At 47.3% G+C, this 16,815-nt stretch overlaps 1 protein-coding gene across 3 annotated transcripts in view; it reads left to right on the forward strand.

The window, feature by feature from the left end:
- Nucleotides 1–16,815, forward strand: part of LOC100555827 (mitochondrial import inner membrane translocase subunit TIM16) — a 103,466-nt gene that overhangs the window by 86,157 nt on the left and 494 nt on the right. Inside the window, exons 16-30 of one of the 3 annotated variants that reach the window (XM_062964374.1) lie at nucleotides 276–451; nucleotides 543–654; nucleotides 1,969–2,055; nucleotides 2,188–2,330; nucleotides 3,335–3,439; nucleotides 4,441–4,526; nucleotides 4,612–4,753; nucleotides 5,675–5,764; nucleotides 7,030–7,146; nucleotides 8,779–8,914; nucleotides 9,276–9,367; nucleotides 9,508–9,594; nucleotides 13,127–13,211; nucleotides 15,571–15,713; nucleotides 16,689–16,754. In XM_062964374.1, coding sequence (XP_062820444.1) covers nucleotides 276–451; nucleotides 543–654; nucleotides 1,969–2,055; nucleotides 2,188–2,330; nucleotides 3,335–3,439; nucleotides 4,441–4,526; nucleotides 4,612–4,753; nucleotides 5,675–5,764; nucleotides 7,030–7,146; nucleotides 8,779–8,914; nucleotides 9,276–9,367; nucleotides 9,508–9,594; nucleotides 13,127–13,211; nucleotides 15,571–15,713; nucleotides 16,689–16,754 — 1,667 coding nt within the window. Of the gene's footprint in view, nucleotides 1–275; nucleotides 452–542; nucleotides 655–1,968; nucleotides 2,056–2,187; nucleotides 2,331–3,334; nucleotides 3,440–4,440; nucleotides 4,527–4,611; nucleotides 4,754–5,674; nucleotides 5,765–7,029; nucleotides 7,147–8,778; nucleotides 8,915–9,275; nucleotides 9,368–9,507; nucleotides 9,595–9,755; nucleotides 10,396–12,857; nucleotides 13,012–13,126; nucleotides 13,212–15,570; nucleotides 15,714–16,688; nucleotides 16,755–16,815 lie in introns of those variants that run through there. The other 2 variants (XM_062964372.1, XM_062964373.1) reach the window with 2 other exon arrangements.

Consider the following 16,815-nt stretch of genomic DNA (forward strand, 5'->3'; position numbering starts at 1 on the left):
GCCACGCCCCCTTCTCCTCCAAAGAGAGGCTATGTTGCTATGGCAACCTGTTGTATACTGTTTCCAGCTGGCTTCTATGCGAGGCCTGCCTTCGTTAATATATAACTCCTTCTTTTTTATTTTAACAAACAAATAAAATCAAATTAATAATTTCTGTTAACTCATAACATCCTTACACATACCTACTGTCATACCTCTACGGCGAGGGGTCGCATAAATGTTTCTGGGGTCTTTCAGGGCCTCTAAAGGTGCCTTCCTTTTGCTCTCCTTCCCAGGACCCAGCTCCAGCTTCCGCCACTTGCAGGGCACCGTCCTCCACCGGAGCACCCACATCACCAACCTCCGGGGCCTGAGCTTAACCACTCCAGGCGAATGCGATGGTTTCTGTGCCAATCGGCTCTTTGTGGCCGCCCCACTCCTCTCCGCAGGAGGCCAGGTGGCCGTCTGGGAGGTAAGGGCAGCCCCACATGACTGCCAGGAAGTCAGGAGGTCAGGGGTCACCCTCCTGTCCCTCCTCATTTTGGGCATTTCTCCCCTTTCAGCTCTCCAAACCGGGCCGCCTCGCCGATGCAGCAGCAATGCCCACCATACAGAATGGGGCTCCCGTCTCGGATTTGTGCTGGGACCCCTTCGACCCCAGGCGCCTGGCCATTGGTATGGGATGACTAGTACTCTCCCCTGCTCTTTCTCCCACCCACCCCAGCCTTGGCCATGTCTAGGTGTTATGGTAATCATTAATTGCTACAAAAAATAATGACCCCATTTCTAATTCTGACCCTTTGCCACCACATCAGGTACGACTTACTGATATCAGAAAATTGACCCCCGCCTCTAATAACAATAACTATTTTTACAGATCTTAGCTGGGTTTCTAGCCTCAGCCCAGCCCCAAACATTCATGGGAGGATTATTCTAATCATTACCAAGCCTAAGAGGCCAACTGAAAAATTAGTTTGGCAGGAAACCCCTCAGGCAATGGTCACCCAAAATTGACCCCCGCCTCTAATAATAATAACTATTTTTACCGATCTTAGCTGGGTTTCTAGCCTCAGCCCTGCCCCAAACATTCATGGGAGGATTATTCTACTCATTACCAAGCCTAAGAGGCCAACTGAAAAATTGGTTTGGCAGGAAACCCCTCAGGTAATGGCCACCCAAAATTGACCCCCGCCTCTTCTTTATTTATTATTTATTAATTAAACTTATATACCGCTACTCCCAGTTTGGCTCGGAGCGGTTTACAAAAATAGATTAAAACAATACACTTGGCTTTAAAATAACAATAAAAACAATAAAACAATAATAAAAGCAACAATAAAAACAGACATAGCCCCGAGTTTTTCACCCACTGAAAGCTTGTCGGAAGAGCAAGGTTTTGCAGGCTTTCCGAAAGGCAAGTAAGTCTCGGGTGGTTCGAGTTTCAACTGGCAAGGCATTCCATAATTGAGGGGCTACAATTGAGAAGGCTCTCTGCCTAGTAGAAGACAAATGATAAGTCCGTATGTTAGGGACTTCAAGCAAATTTTGGTCTTCGGACTGAAGTAATCTCTGGGGTTGGTAGGGGGATAAGCGGGCCCTCAGGTATACTGGCCCCAGACCATGTAAGGCCTTGAAAGTTAGTACCAGTATCTTGAAAGTAAACCGGTACTCTAATAATAATAACTATTTTTACAGATCTTAGCTGGGTTTATAACCTCAGCCCTGCCCCAAACATTCATGGGAGGATTATTCTAATCATTACCAAGCCTAAGAGGCCAACTGAAAAATAGGTTTGGCAGTAAACCCCTCAGGCAATGGCCACCCAACAAAGGCAATGGCCCCACAACCCTTCTATATGATCACCCCTTTTGGGGCCTCAAGGCCATAGGACAGGGGGAGCCAGCACCCCATGGCGTAAGGGGAAACCTTGGGAGGAGATCCGCTAAAAAGCCCCACAGCTGTTCTGACAGCTCTCCTTTCTTTTCTCAGCCGGAGAAGATGCCCGGATCCGCCTGTGGCGCTTGGGGCCAGAGGGGCTGCAGGAGACCCTTCTGGAGCCGGAAAGCGTCCTGAGAGGTAGGCAGATGTCCACTCTCCCTTGTGTTTAGAAGAAGGGGGCATTGGGTGGGAAGGGAGGCAGGGTCCTATGGCCTCAGCAAATGGTGGAGGAAGGTGCCAGCTCAGCCGTCCTTCTTGCCTCCCTCGCAGGCCATTCCGAGAAGGTCTACTCCATCCGGTTCCACCCTTTGGCTGCGGACATCCTGGCCTCCTCCTCCTTCGACATGAGTGTCCGCATCTGGGACTTGGGCAATGGGAAGGAGGCCATGAAGCTGGATGGACATCGGGACCAGGTATGGGGCCTTGGCCTGCATTCCTTGCTCTATACAGATCTATTTATTGGGGCGGTGGGGAGGAGCTGGTTTTGACCCACTAAGTCTTATGCTCCTGGAGGAGCAGAACGTCTGGAACAGGGGTCCTCAAACTTTTTAAGTGGAGGGCCGGTTCATGGTCCCTCAGATTGTTGAGGAGCCGAATTATAGTTTTTAAAAAATATATGAACAAATTCCTATGCACACTACACATGTCTTATTTGTAGTGCAAAAAAAAAAAACCAACAACAATTATTTATTTATTTATTTGCTACATTTATAACCCACCCTCTCTCACGCCGAAGGGGACCCAGAGCGGCTTACAAGTTGTATGTACATACAATATATTATATTATTAGCATAGCACAATATTAGCATTATATATTATTACTATATTGTACTATACCACTATACCATAATATTATTAGTAATAATACATTTAATATATAATATATAATTTATATTATTATATTATACAATATTATTATATTGTATTATTATTAGCCGCCCTGAGTCCCCTATTGGGTGAGAAGGGTGGGGTAGAAATACTATAATAAATAAATAAATAAATATTATATTGTATTACATTATAATATTATTATCAATATTATATGTATACACAATTTATTATATTATTACCATATCATTCATTTACAATATTAGTAAATAAAATAATTTTAACAAACATACTGTAAACTTATCAGGATTGCAGTGGGAAGTGTGGACCTGCTTCTGGCCAATGAGACAATCAAGTAGGATTGTTGTTGTTGTGCCTTCAAGTCATTTCAGACTTTGGGTGAGCCTAAGTCTAAAACTGAGGGCGGGGGCCAGGTAAATGGCCTTGGAGGGCCGCATCTGGCCCCCGGTCCTTAGTTTGGGGACCCCTGGTCTGGAAGATCTGCCCCAAATATCAGTGCCTTAGAGTAAGAGACCTCTCACTGCTCTTACTTCCCAATTCCTTTGCTGATCATTGGACTGCCTTTCAGATCTTCAGCTTGGCCTGGAGCCCCGATGGACGCCGCTTGGCTACGGTCAGCAAGGACGGCAAAGTGCGGGTTTATGATCCCCGGATGGGCCCTGAGCCCCTGCAGGTGATTTGGGGGGAGGGGTCTCAGCTGGAGTGGGGGGGGGGCTGGGAAGGGGTCACTGTGGCCTGAGGCAACAAAGCCCACCCCATCTTTGCACTGATTTGGGGAACCCGAGTCTTTTCGCAGGATACACAAAGCATTGGCCTGGAGTGGATGAGGACAGAAATGGGGGCCTAGTAGGCATCGAAATATCTATGTACTGCTTCTCCCAACATCCTTCACTACAGTGTTGGCAAATGGGAGTAATGGTGCTCTGACAGAGCAGAGCAAGATGCGGCATTATTGTTGTTATATTATTATATTACAGTAGAGTCTCACTTATTCCAACACTCGCTTATCCAACATTCTGGATTATCCAACGCATTTTTGTAGTCAATGTTTTCAATACATCATGATATTTTGGTGCTAAATTTGTAAATACAGTAATTACTACATAGCATTACTGCGTATTGAACCACTTTTTCTGTCAAATTTGTTGTATAACATGATGTTTTGGTGCTTAATTTATAAAATCATAACCTAATTTAATGTTTAATAGGCTTTTCCTTAATCTCTCCTTATTATCCAACATATTCGCTTATCCAACATTCTGCCGGCCCGTTTACGTTGGATAACCGAGACTCTACTGTATTAATGAGGACCCGCCGGTGGCGCAATGGGTTAAAGCCTTGTGCCAGCATGACTGACAACTTGAAGGTTGGGTTGCTCCCTCTGTCAGCTCCAGATCCATGCAGGGACATGAAAGGGGAAACGTCCTTGCAGATGGCCAATTCTCTCACACCAGAAGCGACTTGCAGTATTTCAAGCCGCTCCTGACACGAAAAAATATTAATAATAATAATTATTATTATTAACATACTATTATAACTAGTAAGATTATTTGATGATGATATCATCATCATCATCTCTGAAACAGGAGGTTCCGGTGCCCAAAGGTGGAGGGCTAGAGGGCAGGATGTGTTGTTGTTGTTGTTGTTGTTATACCATTATTCTCTCTGAAACAGGAGGGTCCGGGGCCTGAAGGAGGTCGGGGGGCCCGCATCGTCTGGGTCTGTGGAGGCAACTTCTTGCTGGTGTCGGGCTTTGACTGGTGAGGCACACCTTGGCCCTTGTCCTTTTGCCAGAAGCCCCTTGGGATCCCTGAAGCAGATTCAGACATCTCTCTCTCTCTCCAGTCGCAGTGAACGGCAGCTCTCCCTCTACGGGGCCGAGTCGGTGTCTGCTGGCCCCCTGGCCGTCCTGGGCCTGGACGTGGCCCCCTCCACCCTCATCCCCTTCTACGACCCGGACACCAGCCTGGTCTTCCTCACAGGAAAGGTGAGCAGGGGCCATGGACTGGTCAGTCAGTGAAGGAGAGTGTGGTGAAGTGTAAATTTTGGTTTACAGTTGTTATGTTTAATTATAGATATATGTTTGGAATGGGTAAGTATTAGAGTTATCAGTGTGTGGGGGATGGTAGCCAGCTCAGCATTCTGAGGCAGGTTGCCATAGGCGGAGCCAACTGCCGTTTGGTAAGAGAGAGCAGATTTTGAAAAGAAAGTCAGTCTGTGATCAGGGAATCACAGGGAAGACTGGTTCTAAGGTAGTGAGAACCAGGGAAGTTCAGATCTCTAGCTTGTGTCGGTTTAAATAGGTCAAGTGACTTATTTGAGTTAGCAATGGAGTCTGAATAAAAAAGGGAAAGAAATCCCAGCTGGATCTGTAGTGATCAGTTAAATTAAGAACATTGGTTGGAAGGAAAAAAGTTTAAACTGCTCAAGGGAAGAAATAATCCTTTTCAGAGTTGTTTCATCACATGTTATCATTGTAACTGTTGAAGAAGAGTATCTCTAAGTGAGAAGTAACATTGAAACCGCTAAGCTTATGTACCTGAATAAACTTCTTACTGGTTTTCAACATCCAAACCTCTGTTACTTACATTCTAAGCCAAGTTATGCTACCCTTTAAAATAAACGTAAACATCTCCCTGCGTCTTTGGTGGTTGCATCGCCCCAGAGAGCCACCTCCTCCTTCTGCAGACGACTACTGTCCTTTGCACCAGCTTTTTCTTCTTCTTCTTCTTCTAATAAATTTTTATTTATACATATAAACATACAAGCAAAACATACTAACATTCTCCAATAGTTATAGTCTCTCAATATTCTACACCCATTAAATGAACATGAACCAGGAGTGGCGGGGCAGGGCTGCCCTATGTCCTCCCCCCAAAATGGCATCTCCTCTCCTCCATTCTTTTAGGGTGACACCCGGGTCTTTGTCTACGAGGTCCTCCCCGAGGCCCCCTTCTTCCTGGAGTGCAACAGCTTCATCTCCAACGAACCCCACAAGGTAAAGAGGGAAGGAAGCACCCCCTGTGTTGACACAAGTATATGTAAAACAGAACTGAGTGACATCTCCAGGTTTGGGACTAAAGGGAGAAGCAAGAGGATGCCTGCAATGGAGGACCCAGTTTGTCTCTGCCAGTTTATGGGAGACCGAGCTGCCACGTCTTAGTTTCCGAACCCACTTCCCGTGGCCTCCCAATTGTGCCTCTTAGGCTGCCCCCTTGTGGCTCTCCCTGGCATTGCATCGCAACTAAGAAGCCAAAGGTTGTTGTATGTCTTTCGGGCTGTGTGGCCATGTTCCAGAAGTATTCTCTCCTGACCTTTCGCCCACATCTATGTCAGGTATTCTCAGAGGCTGTGAGGCATGGATAAACTAGGCAAGGCAAGGGAAAAAATATATATCTGTGGAGAGTCCAGGGTGTGGCAAGAGTCCTTTGTCAGTTGGAAGCCAGCATTAATGTTTCAGTTAATTACCCTAATTAGCATTGGAAAGGTTTTGTCTCTTGCCTGGGGGGCATCCTTTGTTCAGTCATTAGCTGTCCTTGGGGCTCCTCTGCCCTCAGAGTGTTGCTTCCCATCTACTGTTCTGATTTTAGAGTTTTTTAATACTGGTAGCCAGATTTTGTTAATTTTCATGGTTTCCTCCTTTCTGTTGAAGTTGTCCACATGCTTGTGGATTTCAATGGCTTCTCTGTGTAATCTGACATCATAGTGGTTGGAGTGGTCCAGCATTTCTGTGTTCTCAAATAATATATTGTGTCCAGGCTGGTTCATCAAGTGCTCTGCTATGGCTGATTTCTCTGGTTGAATTAGTCTGCAGTGCCTTTCATGTTCTTTGACTCTTGTTTGGGCGCTGCGTTTGAAGCCAAGTTTCCACTGCAAGAGGAATCTCACCTTTTTATAATTGTATTGTTACCTCCTGAGAAAGGAGCCCCCAGATGGCGTAGTGGACTAAGTGACTTGAAGGTTGGGTTGCTGACTTGAAAGATGCCAGGTTTGAATCCCACCCGGGGAGAGTGCTGATGAGCTCCCTCTATCAGCTCCAGCTCCATGCGGGGACATGAGAGAAGCCTCCCACAAGGATGGTAAAAACATCAAAACATCTGGGCGTCCCCTGGGCAATGTCCTGGCAGACAGCCAATTCTCTCACTCCGGAAGTGACTCAAGTTGCTCCTGACACAAAAGAAACCTCCTGAGAAACCCATTGGGTACCCTTCTGACGGGCGTGTCCTTTCTCTCCTCCCTTTGCCCCCCTCCCCCAATAAACAGGGCCTCCAGTTCCTGCCGAAGATGGAGTGTGACATCCGGGAGGCGGAGGTGGCACGGGCCTTGCGCCTTAGGCAGGGTGCCCTGGAGCCCCTGGCCTTCCGGGTCCCAAGGGTCAAGGTAGGGGTTGGGGGGGCTGGGCATTGCTGGCGGGGGGGGGGGGGCTCTGCCAAATGGGCAAGCTGCCACCTTGGAAGGGTTTAGGAAGAGCCTGAAAACTTGGCTCTTCACACAGGCTTTTGAATAAGTACTGCCTACATGAATGTTAAATTCTCATACTAATGATTACCTCTGATCGGTTGCATCCGCATGGTTAATTTCTTGATTATAGCCTCAGGGTTCAACTCACATTTTTGGGTTCTCCCCCATGATCTTATAGCACTTTTAACTTCCTCCTTGTTTACAAGTCTTACTTAGTGCACTTTTGACCAGCCCATCCTTACGTTTTATTGCTGCGTCTTAACTTTGTCTTATTAATGGTTGTGATTTGATCGTATGTTTTTAATTTTCATTTGTGCGTTTTTGGTATTTGAGGTTATTGTATGTATGTTTGTTTTGTATTTGTAAGCCGCCCCGAGTCCCTGCAGGGAGATGGAGGTGGGGTATAAGAATAAAATTATTATTATTATTATTTTATTATGACACAGCAAACAAGATAGATATGCTGGATTTCGTTGCACAAAATCACAAGTTGAACACTTCCCAAGTGTCTAGGACTGTGTGCTGTATTTTCGGATGATGCGTGCAGATCCCAGTAGGGTGGCCTTTTGCAGTTGGCAGATTGTGATTTTGTCAATGTCTATTGTTTCCAAATGCCGGCTGAGATCTTTTGGCACGGCACCCAATGTGCCCATCACCACCAGACCGCCTGCACTGGTTTCTGCCAGAGTCTTTGAAGTTCAATCTTGAGGTCCTGATAGCGGCTGAGTTTTTCCTGCTGTTTTTCGTCAATGTGACTGTCACCTGGGATGGCGACATCAATGATCCAAACCTTCTTCCTTTCCACAACTGTCATGTCTGGTGTGTTGTGTTCCAGAACTTTGTCAGTCTGGATTCGGAAGTCCCACAGTATCTTTGCGTGCTCATTTTCCAATACTTTTGCAGGTTTGTGATCCCACCAGTTCTTTGCTGCTGGCAGGTGGTACTTGAGGCATAAGTTCCAATGAATCATTTGGGCCACATAGTTGTGCCTCTGTTTGTAGTCTGTCTGTGCAATTTTCTTACAGCAGCTGAGGATATGATCAATGGTTTCGTCAGTTTCCTTGCACAGTCTGCATTTTGGGTCATCAGCTGATTTTTCGATCTTGGCCTGAATTGCCTTTGTTCTGATGTCTTGCTCCTGGGCTGCAAGGATCAGGCCTTCTGTCTCCTTCTTCAGGGTCCCATTCGTGAGCCATAGTTTTTGTTGTTGTTGTTATTATTATTATTATTAAATGGGTAATCATTGGAGCAGAGGTGGCACTCTTCCCAAAATGGCCAACAGAGCAAGAGTGAGCTCTTTCCATCTACACCTATTTATCTGCATCTGTCTACCTATCCGTGTATCCGTTCATCTGTTCTATTTATCTATTTCCGGCATGGGCAAACTTGGGCCCTCCCTCCAGGTGTTTTGGACTTCAACTCCCACCATTCCTAACAGCCTCAGGCCCCTTCCTTTTCTGCCTCAGCCGCGTAAGCCTCCAACTGTGCTGTTGTGGCCCCCCGGGTATGTCTGTATGACCCTTGGGGGTCCCTCTCCCTTTTTCCCCCTAGAAAGACTTCTTCCAGGATGACCTCTTCCCACCGACTGCAATATCTTGGGAGCCTGCCCTTTCGGCCGAGGCTTGGCTGCTGGGCCAGGATGGCCAGCACCGGAGGCTGTCCCTGCAGCCCAAAGGCATGGTCCCAGGTCAGTGAAAGGAAGGGAATAAGTGAGGAAATGGAGGGGGGAGGTACATATAATATACATATTATATACATATAATATTCATAATATTGTAATACGATATTATACTAATAATACAATATAATAATATTAATTATATATTTTATATGTAGTACTACTAATAATATTACAATATATTGATATAGTACAATATAGTAATTTATTGCCAGTATTGTACTACGCTAATAATATAGTATTGTATGTAAATTTAATTTGTAAGCCGCTCTGAGTCCCCTTCGAGGTGAGAAGGGCAGGATATAAATGTAGTAAATCAATAAATAAATACTCTCAAGATCCCATTGTCCCCATCCTATGTCTCTGGCAGTGAGTGAGGCCCCCAAGGAGCCCCCCAGCAGGAAATACGTCCCGTCCTCGGTCTATTTGGAGGAGAAGTCGGACGAGCAGAAGAAGGAGGAGGCAAGTATTTCCCAGGATTGTTTTCAAGGGGGAGAGTGGGCACCATGAGCAGGGGTTGATAGGAAAAGGGGCCTATTTCTCCCCCCCCCCCCCCAAAGACTCCATACCTGCGCCAATGACCCCTTGACCCTCCTCTGCAGCTGCTCAATGCCATGGTGGCCAAGCTGGGCAACCGGGACGACCCTCTGCCCCAGGACTCCTTCGAAGGCGTGGACGACGAGGAGTGGGTAAGGGGTGCCAAGGCATACAGAGACTCATATCATATCAGAAGAGACCCCCACAGACTATCCAGTCCAACCCCCTTCCATCTGTCAGGCAGAAAAGCACCAAGGGGTGCTCTGGGGTGGCCCCTTCTTGCCTCTCAGCCCCTCTCTTTCTGTCTCCCTAGGACTAACCCAGGAGCCATTGCCTTTCTGCTCCTCCCCAAACAAACCCACAGCCATGGAGCGGATGTCCATCCAGCAGCGCCTCAAACGCCTTTTTCACTAAGAGCCTCTTTCTGGGCGACGACTTCCCGACGGAGGCTGCCTTCCGGCTCTTGAACCCAGGCACAGGAGCAACGGTTCCCCCTCCTCTTTGCAGAGGCCCTGGGCTGCATTGGGGCAAGTGCTGGATGCCGGGCCCCCTTCTCTCTTTGCTTATAGCCTTTTCCCAGGATGCCCTTCCAGCAACTGGGAATACTGGAAATGCTGGCAATGCAGAAGGTGCCCATACCTTGCCCTGCTTTTCTCAGGGGCATTTTGTAAGGCCCAGGGAGGCCTGTTTTCTCCCCCTCTGCCCTTTGGCTCAACTTTCTGTGGCAGAATATTGGAATAATGTGGTTTTTAATATTATTATTGTTACTATTATTATTAAAGAGCTGCATGTGGAATTGTCCTGTGTCTTGCCAGAGGGCCAGGCCAAATGCTCCTTGTGTCTGATGCGCTGCAACAAAGCCACTCTCTCTGCCTGAAGTTCCCTTTGGAAGGTTGCATGAAGAATGCTGTTGTGCCTTTCTTTCCTTTTTCCAAATAAAGGCGGTTTTGGAATATCGTGCGGACGCCTCCATTCTGTGGGGTCTGCCCCAAAAGGGTCGAGCCCTCAAAGAATATTTAGATGAGATCTTCCCCTGTTGGAGACTAGCCCGGAGGGGAAGTAAAGGAGAGAATTCCAACAGAACAATAAAACAAGCCTTTTATTATTATCACAGCTGATTATAAGGCGAAACAGCCGTAGGTACCCACTTTAGTGGGTCCGTACCATGCAAATGGCCGTCGCAAACAAATAATTTTATATCTCGGCTTATCTAAAATTGACCAATGGCTGAGGGTCTTCCTCACCTTCCACACCTACTTGGCACAAGTGATACTGATGAGCTAACTTGTTTACTCTGATCTTTCTTCTCCCGTTGGAACTTCCTGGAGAAAGGCACCAGCTCACAGGAAGAGAGGGACATATGCACAGGCAAAGCTACATAGGCAATAGTTTACAATTTTCTGGCTTATGGTCCCTACACCCCAAAGGCTAATGGGGACTCAGCTTCCATACCAGAGCTTTCCCAAACTTTTCATAGACAAGGTTTCCTTTCGTGATGTGATTGTTCAGTTTTACTCACAATGTCCTTCATTAGAAGAAATACGAATGTAGACACCTCCATGTGGCCATTGGCATGACTGCATGGAGCGCCGTTACCTTCCCACCGGAGCGGTACCTATTGATCTACTCACATTTGCATGTTTTTGAACTGCTAGGTTGGCCAAATCTGGGGCTAACAGTGGGAGTTCACTCCGCTCCTCGGATTCGAACTGCCCACTTTTCGGTCAGCAAGTTCAACAGCTCAGTGGTTTAACCTGCTGTGCCACTAGTTACTGTGAATTAGATACAGTGAAGACATGGCTCTTCATGCCCAGTGTGGAATACATCTCACCATGTTCAAACAGTGGATGTGGCTCTTAATGAGATATGCCGCAGTATCACAGGATGTCTATGCCCTACACCAGGGGTCCCCAAACTTTTTAAACGGGGCCAGTTCACGATCCTTCAGACCATTGCAAGGCCGGACCTTAGTTGGCTACCAAGCAATAATAATAATAATAATAATAATAATAATAATAATAATAATAATAATAATAATAAATAAGAGGGTTGGCAGAGACCCTTTGGGCCATTGAGTCCAATCCCCTTCTGCCTTTGTGCACTGAAAGCTCAAGCACAGCACCCCTGACAGATGGCCACCCAGCCTCAATGTTAATAATAATAATAATAATAATAATAATAATAATAATAATAGTTGGAATAGATCCATTAGTCATTTAGTCCAACCCCCTTCTGCCTCTGTGCACCAAAAGCACAAGCAAAGCATCCCTGACAGATGGCCACCCAGCCTCAATGTTGTTAATCATCATCATCATCATAATACAGGGTTTTGGAACACAATACTCCTGACCTCACAATCGTGTTAAAAAACAAAGTATGGATTGTCAATGTTGCAATCCCAGGTGACAGCAGGATTGAGGAGAAACAACTGGAAAAGCTGACACATGAGGATTTAAAGATCTAATTAAGAAGACTCTGGCACAAGCCAGTCAAGGTGGTCCCAGTGGTGCCTAAAGACCTTGGCCTGCACTTAAACACAATCGGCGCTAACAAAATTACCATCTGCCAGCTGCAGAAGGCCACCTTATTGGGATCTGCACGCATTATTCGCCGATACATCACACAGTCCTAGACACTTGGGAAGTGTCCGACATATGATCCAATACAACAGCCAGCAGAGTGTCTGCTGTGGACTCATCTTGTTGTGTTTCAAATAATAATAATAATAATAATAATAATAATAATAATAATAATAATAATAATAATGGTTTTAAGAGAAGAAGAGACCCCTTGGGTCATTTAGCCCAACCCCTTTCTGCCCTTGTGCTGTGGGGGCCGGATAAATGGCTTCGATGGGCCGCATCTGGCCCCCGGGCCTTAGTCTGGGGACCCCTGCCCTACACCATTGGAGAAATTCTTCTTAGCTGGTATGATATCCGTTATGAAGTAGCAACCAGCATGAAAGGAGCAAGGGATTGACGTCTCCCGCCCATCCTCTGTTCGAGTATCAGTCAGCATGCCAATTATTTGAATCAAGAAACAGAGATACAGGAACACCTCAGCAAGTGAGAGTCCAAAAGTGGCAGGCTAAAACCTCTGATGTACAGAGATACAGGAACACCTCAGCAAGTGAGAGTCCAAAAGTGGCAGGCTAAAACCTCAATCAGTGGTTGATACCGGATGAGAAACTCCCTCCTGGGCACACAGAAAACTGGGCAACTTTGCCACCCAGGTAAGGGCAAACTTGGGTCCTCCAGGTGTTTGGGACTTCAACTCCAAGCATGCCTCACAGCCTCAGGCCCCTTCCTTTCCCCCCTCAGCCGCTTAAGCGGCTGAGGGGGAAAAGGAAGAGCCTGAGGCTGTGAGGCATGCTGGGAATTGAAGTCCAAGACACCTGGAGGACTCAAGTTTGCTCATGCCTGTTTTAAGATCACTGTGCTTCCTCTTCCGGCCACGAGGGGCCGCTGCGGCTTCCACTGGCACCCCGGCGGCTGCTTCCGGCACTAAGAACCTCCTCTCTCCGGCACAGCTCTGTGGTAATTTCCGGCCGCGGCCCAGGGACAGACATGGTGAGGCTGAGGGAAGGGGCCCCGGGTCTCTTGCCTGGTTTGGGGGGCTACCGGGAAGGCGGGCCTTGACTTGACAGCCCCCGTTCTCTTCCTCCTCCTCCTCCCTGCCTTTTAGGCCAAGTACCTGGCGCAGATCGTGCTGGTGGGCCTCCAGGTGGTGGGCAGGGCCTTCACCCGGGCGCTGAAGCAGGAGTTCGCAGGTCAGTTCCGGGGAAATAAGGCCGAAAGAGGGGACTGCGGCGTCCTCTCCTCTGCGCATGCGCGGTACCGCAGAGAGGCGCCTCTGACATCACATGGAGGGGCGCAATTGGTGTGAAGCCCCGCAAGCGCCACCTCGAGGCCTGAAGCCTCTCTGCAGAAACTCATGGCGGGGTGATCAGAGCTTCTTACCTTGCTGCACAGCCTTGGGGCCTCCATCTCCCAGAATCTCCCCTTGCCATCTTGTCCAGTGCTCAGGAATTCTGGCAGCTGGAGTCCCAAAAGGCTGTGCAAGTTTGTCTTATAGCTCTATTATAATTATTGCCTGTCATATAGACAGCCCTGTCTTAAGGTAAAGGTTTTCCCCTGACGTTAAGTCCAGTCATGTCTGACTGGGGGTTGGTGCTCATCTCCATTTCTAAGCCGAAGAGCCGGCGTTGTCCATAGACATCTCCAGGTCATGTGGCCGGCATGACTGCATGGAGCGCCGTTACCTTCCCGCCGGAGCCGTACCTATTGATCTACTCACATTGGCATGCTTTCAAACTGCTAGGTTGGCAGGAGCTGGGGCTAATAGTGGGCGCTCATTCCGCTCCCGGGATTTGAACCTGGGACCTTTTGGTCCGCAAGTTCAGCAGCTCAGCGCGTTAACACAGTGTGCCACCAGGAGCCCTTGCCCTGTCTTATAGGTCAATTATTATAATTGGCTGCGCTGGCCTTTCTTATAGGTCAGTTATTATTACTATTGACTGTGCAAGTTTAATTCTCTTTATGCTGGTCATGGACCGTAACAAAGTCTTGATTGATTGACTGATATAGGTTAATTACTATTACTATTGGCTATGCAGGCCTGTCTTATAGGTCAATTATTATTATTATGATTTTATTATGACACAGCAAACAAGATAGATATGCTGGATTTCGTATCACAAAATCACAAGTCGAACACTTCCCAAGTGTCTAGGACTGTGTGATGTATTTTCGGATGATGCGTGCAGATCCCAGCAGGGTGGCCTTTTGCAGTTGGCAGATCGTAATTTTGTCAATGTCTATTGTTTCCAAATGCCGGCTGAGATCTTTTGGCACGGCACCCAGTGTGCCGATCACCACCGAGACCATTATTATTATTATTATTATTATTATTATTATTATTATTGACTGTGCAGGCCTTTCTCATAGGTCTATTATTACTATTTGTCTATGTATGTACTATGTATGTACTTAGTATGTTATATTTTAACTATGTCAAGTTGGGCTCGTCCCCATGTAAGCCGCCCCGAGTTCCCTTGGGGAGATGGAGGCGAGGTACAAAAATAGTTACTATTATTATTGACACAACAACATTGTATGACACACCAAACAAGATAGATCTGCTGGATTTCGTTTCACAAAATCACAAGTTGAACACTTCCCAAGTGTCTAGGACTGTGTGATGTATTTTCGGATGATGTGCGCAGATCCCAGCAGGGTGGCCTTTTGCAGTTGGCAGATTGTAATTTTGTCAATGCCCCGGTGGTGAAGTGTGTTAAAGCACTGAGCTGCTGAACTTGCAGACCGAAAGGTCGCAGGTTCAAATCCCGGGAGTGGAGTGAGTTCCCGCTGTTAGCTCCAACTCCTGCCAACCTAGCAGTTCGAAAACATGCCAATGTGAGTAGATCAATAGGTACCGCTCCGGCGGGAAGGTAAGGGCGCTCCATGCAGTCATGCCGGCCACATGACCTTGGAGGTGTCTACAGACAACGCCGGCTCTTCGGCTTAGAAATGGAGGTGAGCACCAATCCACAGAGTCGGTCATGACTGGACTTAACGTCAGGGGAAAACCTTTACCTATGTACTATGTATGTACTTAGTATGTTATATTTTATATTTTAACTATGTCAATTGGGCTCATCCCCATGTAAGCCGCCCCGAGTTCCCTTGAGGAGATGGAGGTGAGGTACAAAAATAAAGTTGTTATTATTGTTATTATTAGGTATGCAGTATTATAGGACACAGTTTCATGCCTTCGTATTGCTCTTGCTTAGTTTTTCTTTGTTTTTTTAAGAGTCACTGGTTTTGTCAAGGTTTCGGGCAGTTTAGCTACAATATTGTGATCTGGAAAGACACCAAGTGATTCGTGTGTTTTTCTAGCTTTTGTATTGCTTTACCTGGGGGAAAAGGCAGGAAGGCCCTGCATTCAGAGCCTGGAAGAGGGTACTTTGTGAGAGAAGGGGGTCTTGCTCTTGGTTGATTCCTTATAGTTCTGTGCTGAGTGTTCTCCAGGGATCCCAAATACCTCTGTTCTACATGATGGTGCCTAGCTTGGCAGCATTAGACTTAGCATTAGAGGCCTAACTGTGTCCCGGCCGTCTTCCCCAACAGCCAGCCAAGCGGCAGCCAACGCCCGGGGACAAGCGGGACCCCGATCCTCCTCTGCCGCAGCCTCCAGCCTCTCCGGGATCAGCCTCCAAGAGGCCCAGCAGATCCTCAACGTCTCCAGGCTCAACCCAGAGGAGATCCAGAAGGTGAGGTGGGCATGTTTGGGGAAAGAGAAGGGCATTGTTTTCCTTTAGATGGAAGCCCCCCTTGAGCCACTCCTGCAACGTAGACCTGTGTACCTTTCCCCTCTTTGGCTGCTTCTGGCCTCTACTTTCTTCACACTTTTCCTAGTAGAATGGAAAGGATGAAAGGGATTCTAGTGTCCAGACTGAGGGACCGCTCTCTTCTGCTTTGGTCAGACCTTCTCCTTGGAATAATAACCCTGTGTCCAATTCAAGAGGGATACTGACAAGATGGAAGGGGTGCAGAGGAAGAGGTGACTGGAGAGCATACATGATAGCCATGTTAAAATATTTGAAAGGATGCCACAAGGAAGAGCAAGGAGACTTGTTTTCTGCTGCCCTGGAGAATAGGACTCAATGGGTCCGAATTACCTCCCGCTTGACTATTAGGAAAAACTTCCTGAGCTATTTCAACAGAGTAGTTCTCTGCTTTGGAGTCTGGTGGAAATTCCTTCTTTTGGGGACTTTTAAACACAGTCTGGGTGGCCATCTGTCAGGGCGCTCTGATTGTGCTTCTCCTGTATAGTTGGAGTGGATGGCTCTTGAGAGTCTCTTCCAACTCTGCGATTCTATGGCATAGGATTCATTGCACACCCCACCAAAGGTCTCCACATGCCATCCCATGGCTTTGCCGTCGCACAGCTACAGCTCCCAGGTGGGCCATGCAAGTTACATCCTCACCACTCTTGCAGAACCCTAGGACCTGTAGTTTGCAGGAGGAATTTAGGGTTCTGTGCCTTACCAATCTCAGGACTCTTGGTTGGGAGGAACTGGGCTTGTGGGTCTGGTCTGATCCATGGGAAGGGACCTCTTTTGCTGTGTTCAGGGACCCCTCCTAATCCAGTCTTCCCCCAAAGGGCTATCCTTCCTCATCTGGGGATGTCCCTTTTGGATATCAAACTGTTAATGAGAACCAACCCATTGCTTTTTCCATGGCAGAACTACGAACACTTGTTCAAGGTGAACGACAAGTCGGTGGGTGGCTCCTTCTACCTGCAGTCCAAGGTGAGTGAAGATCCGATTTTGCCATCAATCTCAGGGCCTGGTTCTGCCCTACCCTTTGCTC

This window comes from Anolis carolinensis, unplaced genomic scaffold (genome assembly GCF_035594765.1).
Source record: "Anolis carolinensis isolate JA03-04 unplaced genomic scaffold, rAnoCar3.1.pri scaffold_13, whole genome shotgun sequence".
NCBI classification, from domain to species: domain Eukaryota; kingdom Metazoa; phylum Chordata; class Lepidosauria; order Squamata; family Dactyloidae; genus Anolis; species Anolis carolinensis.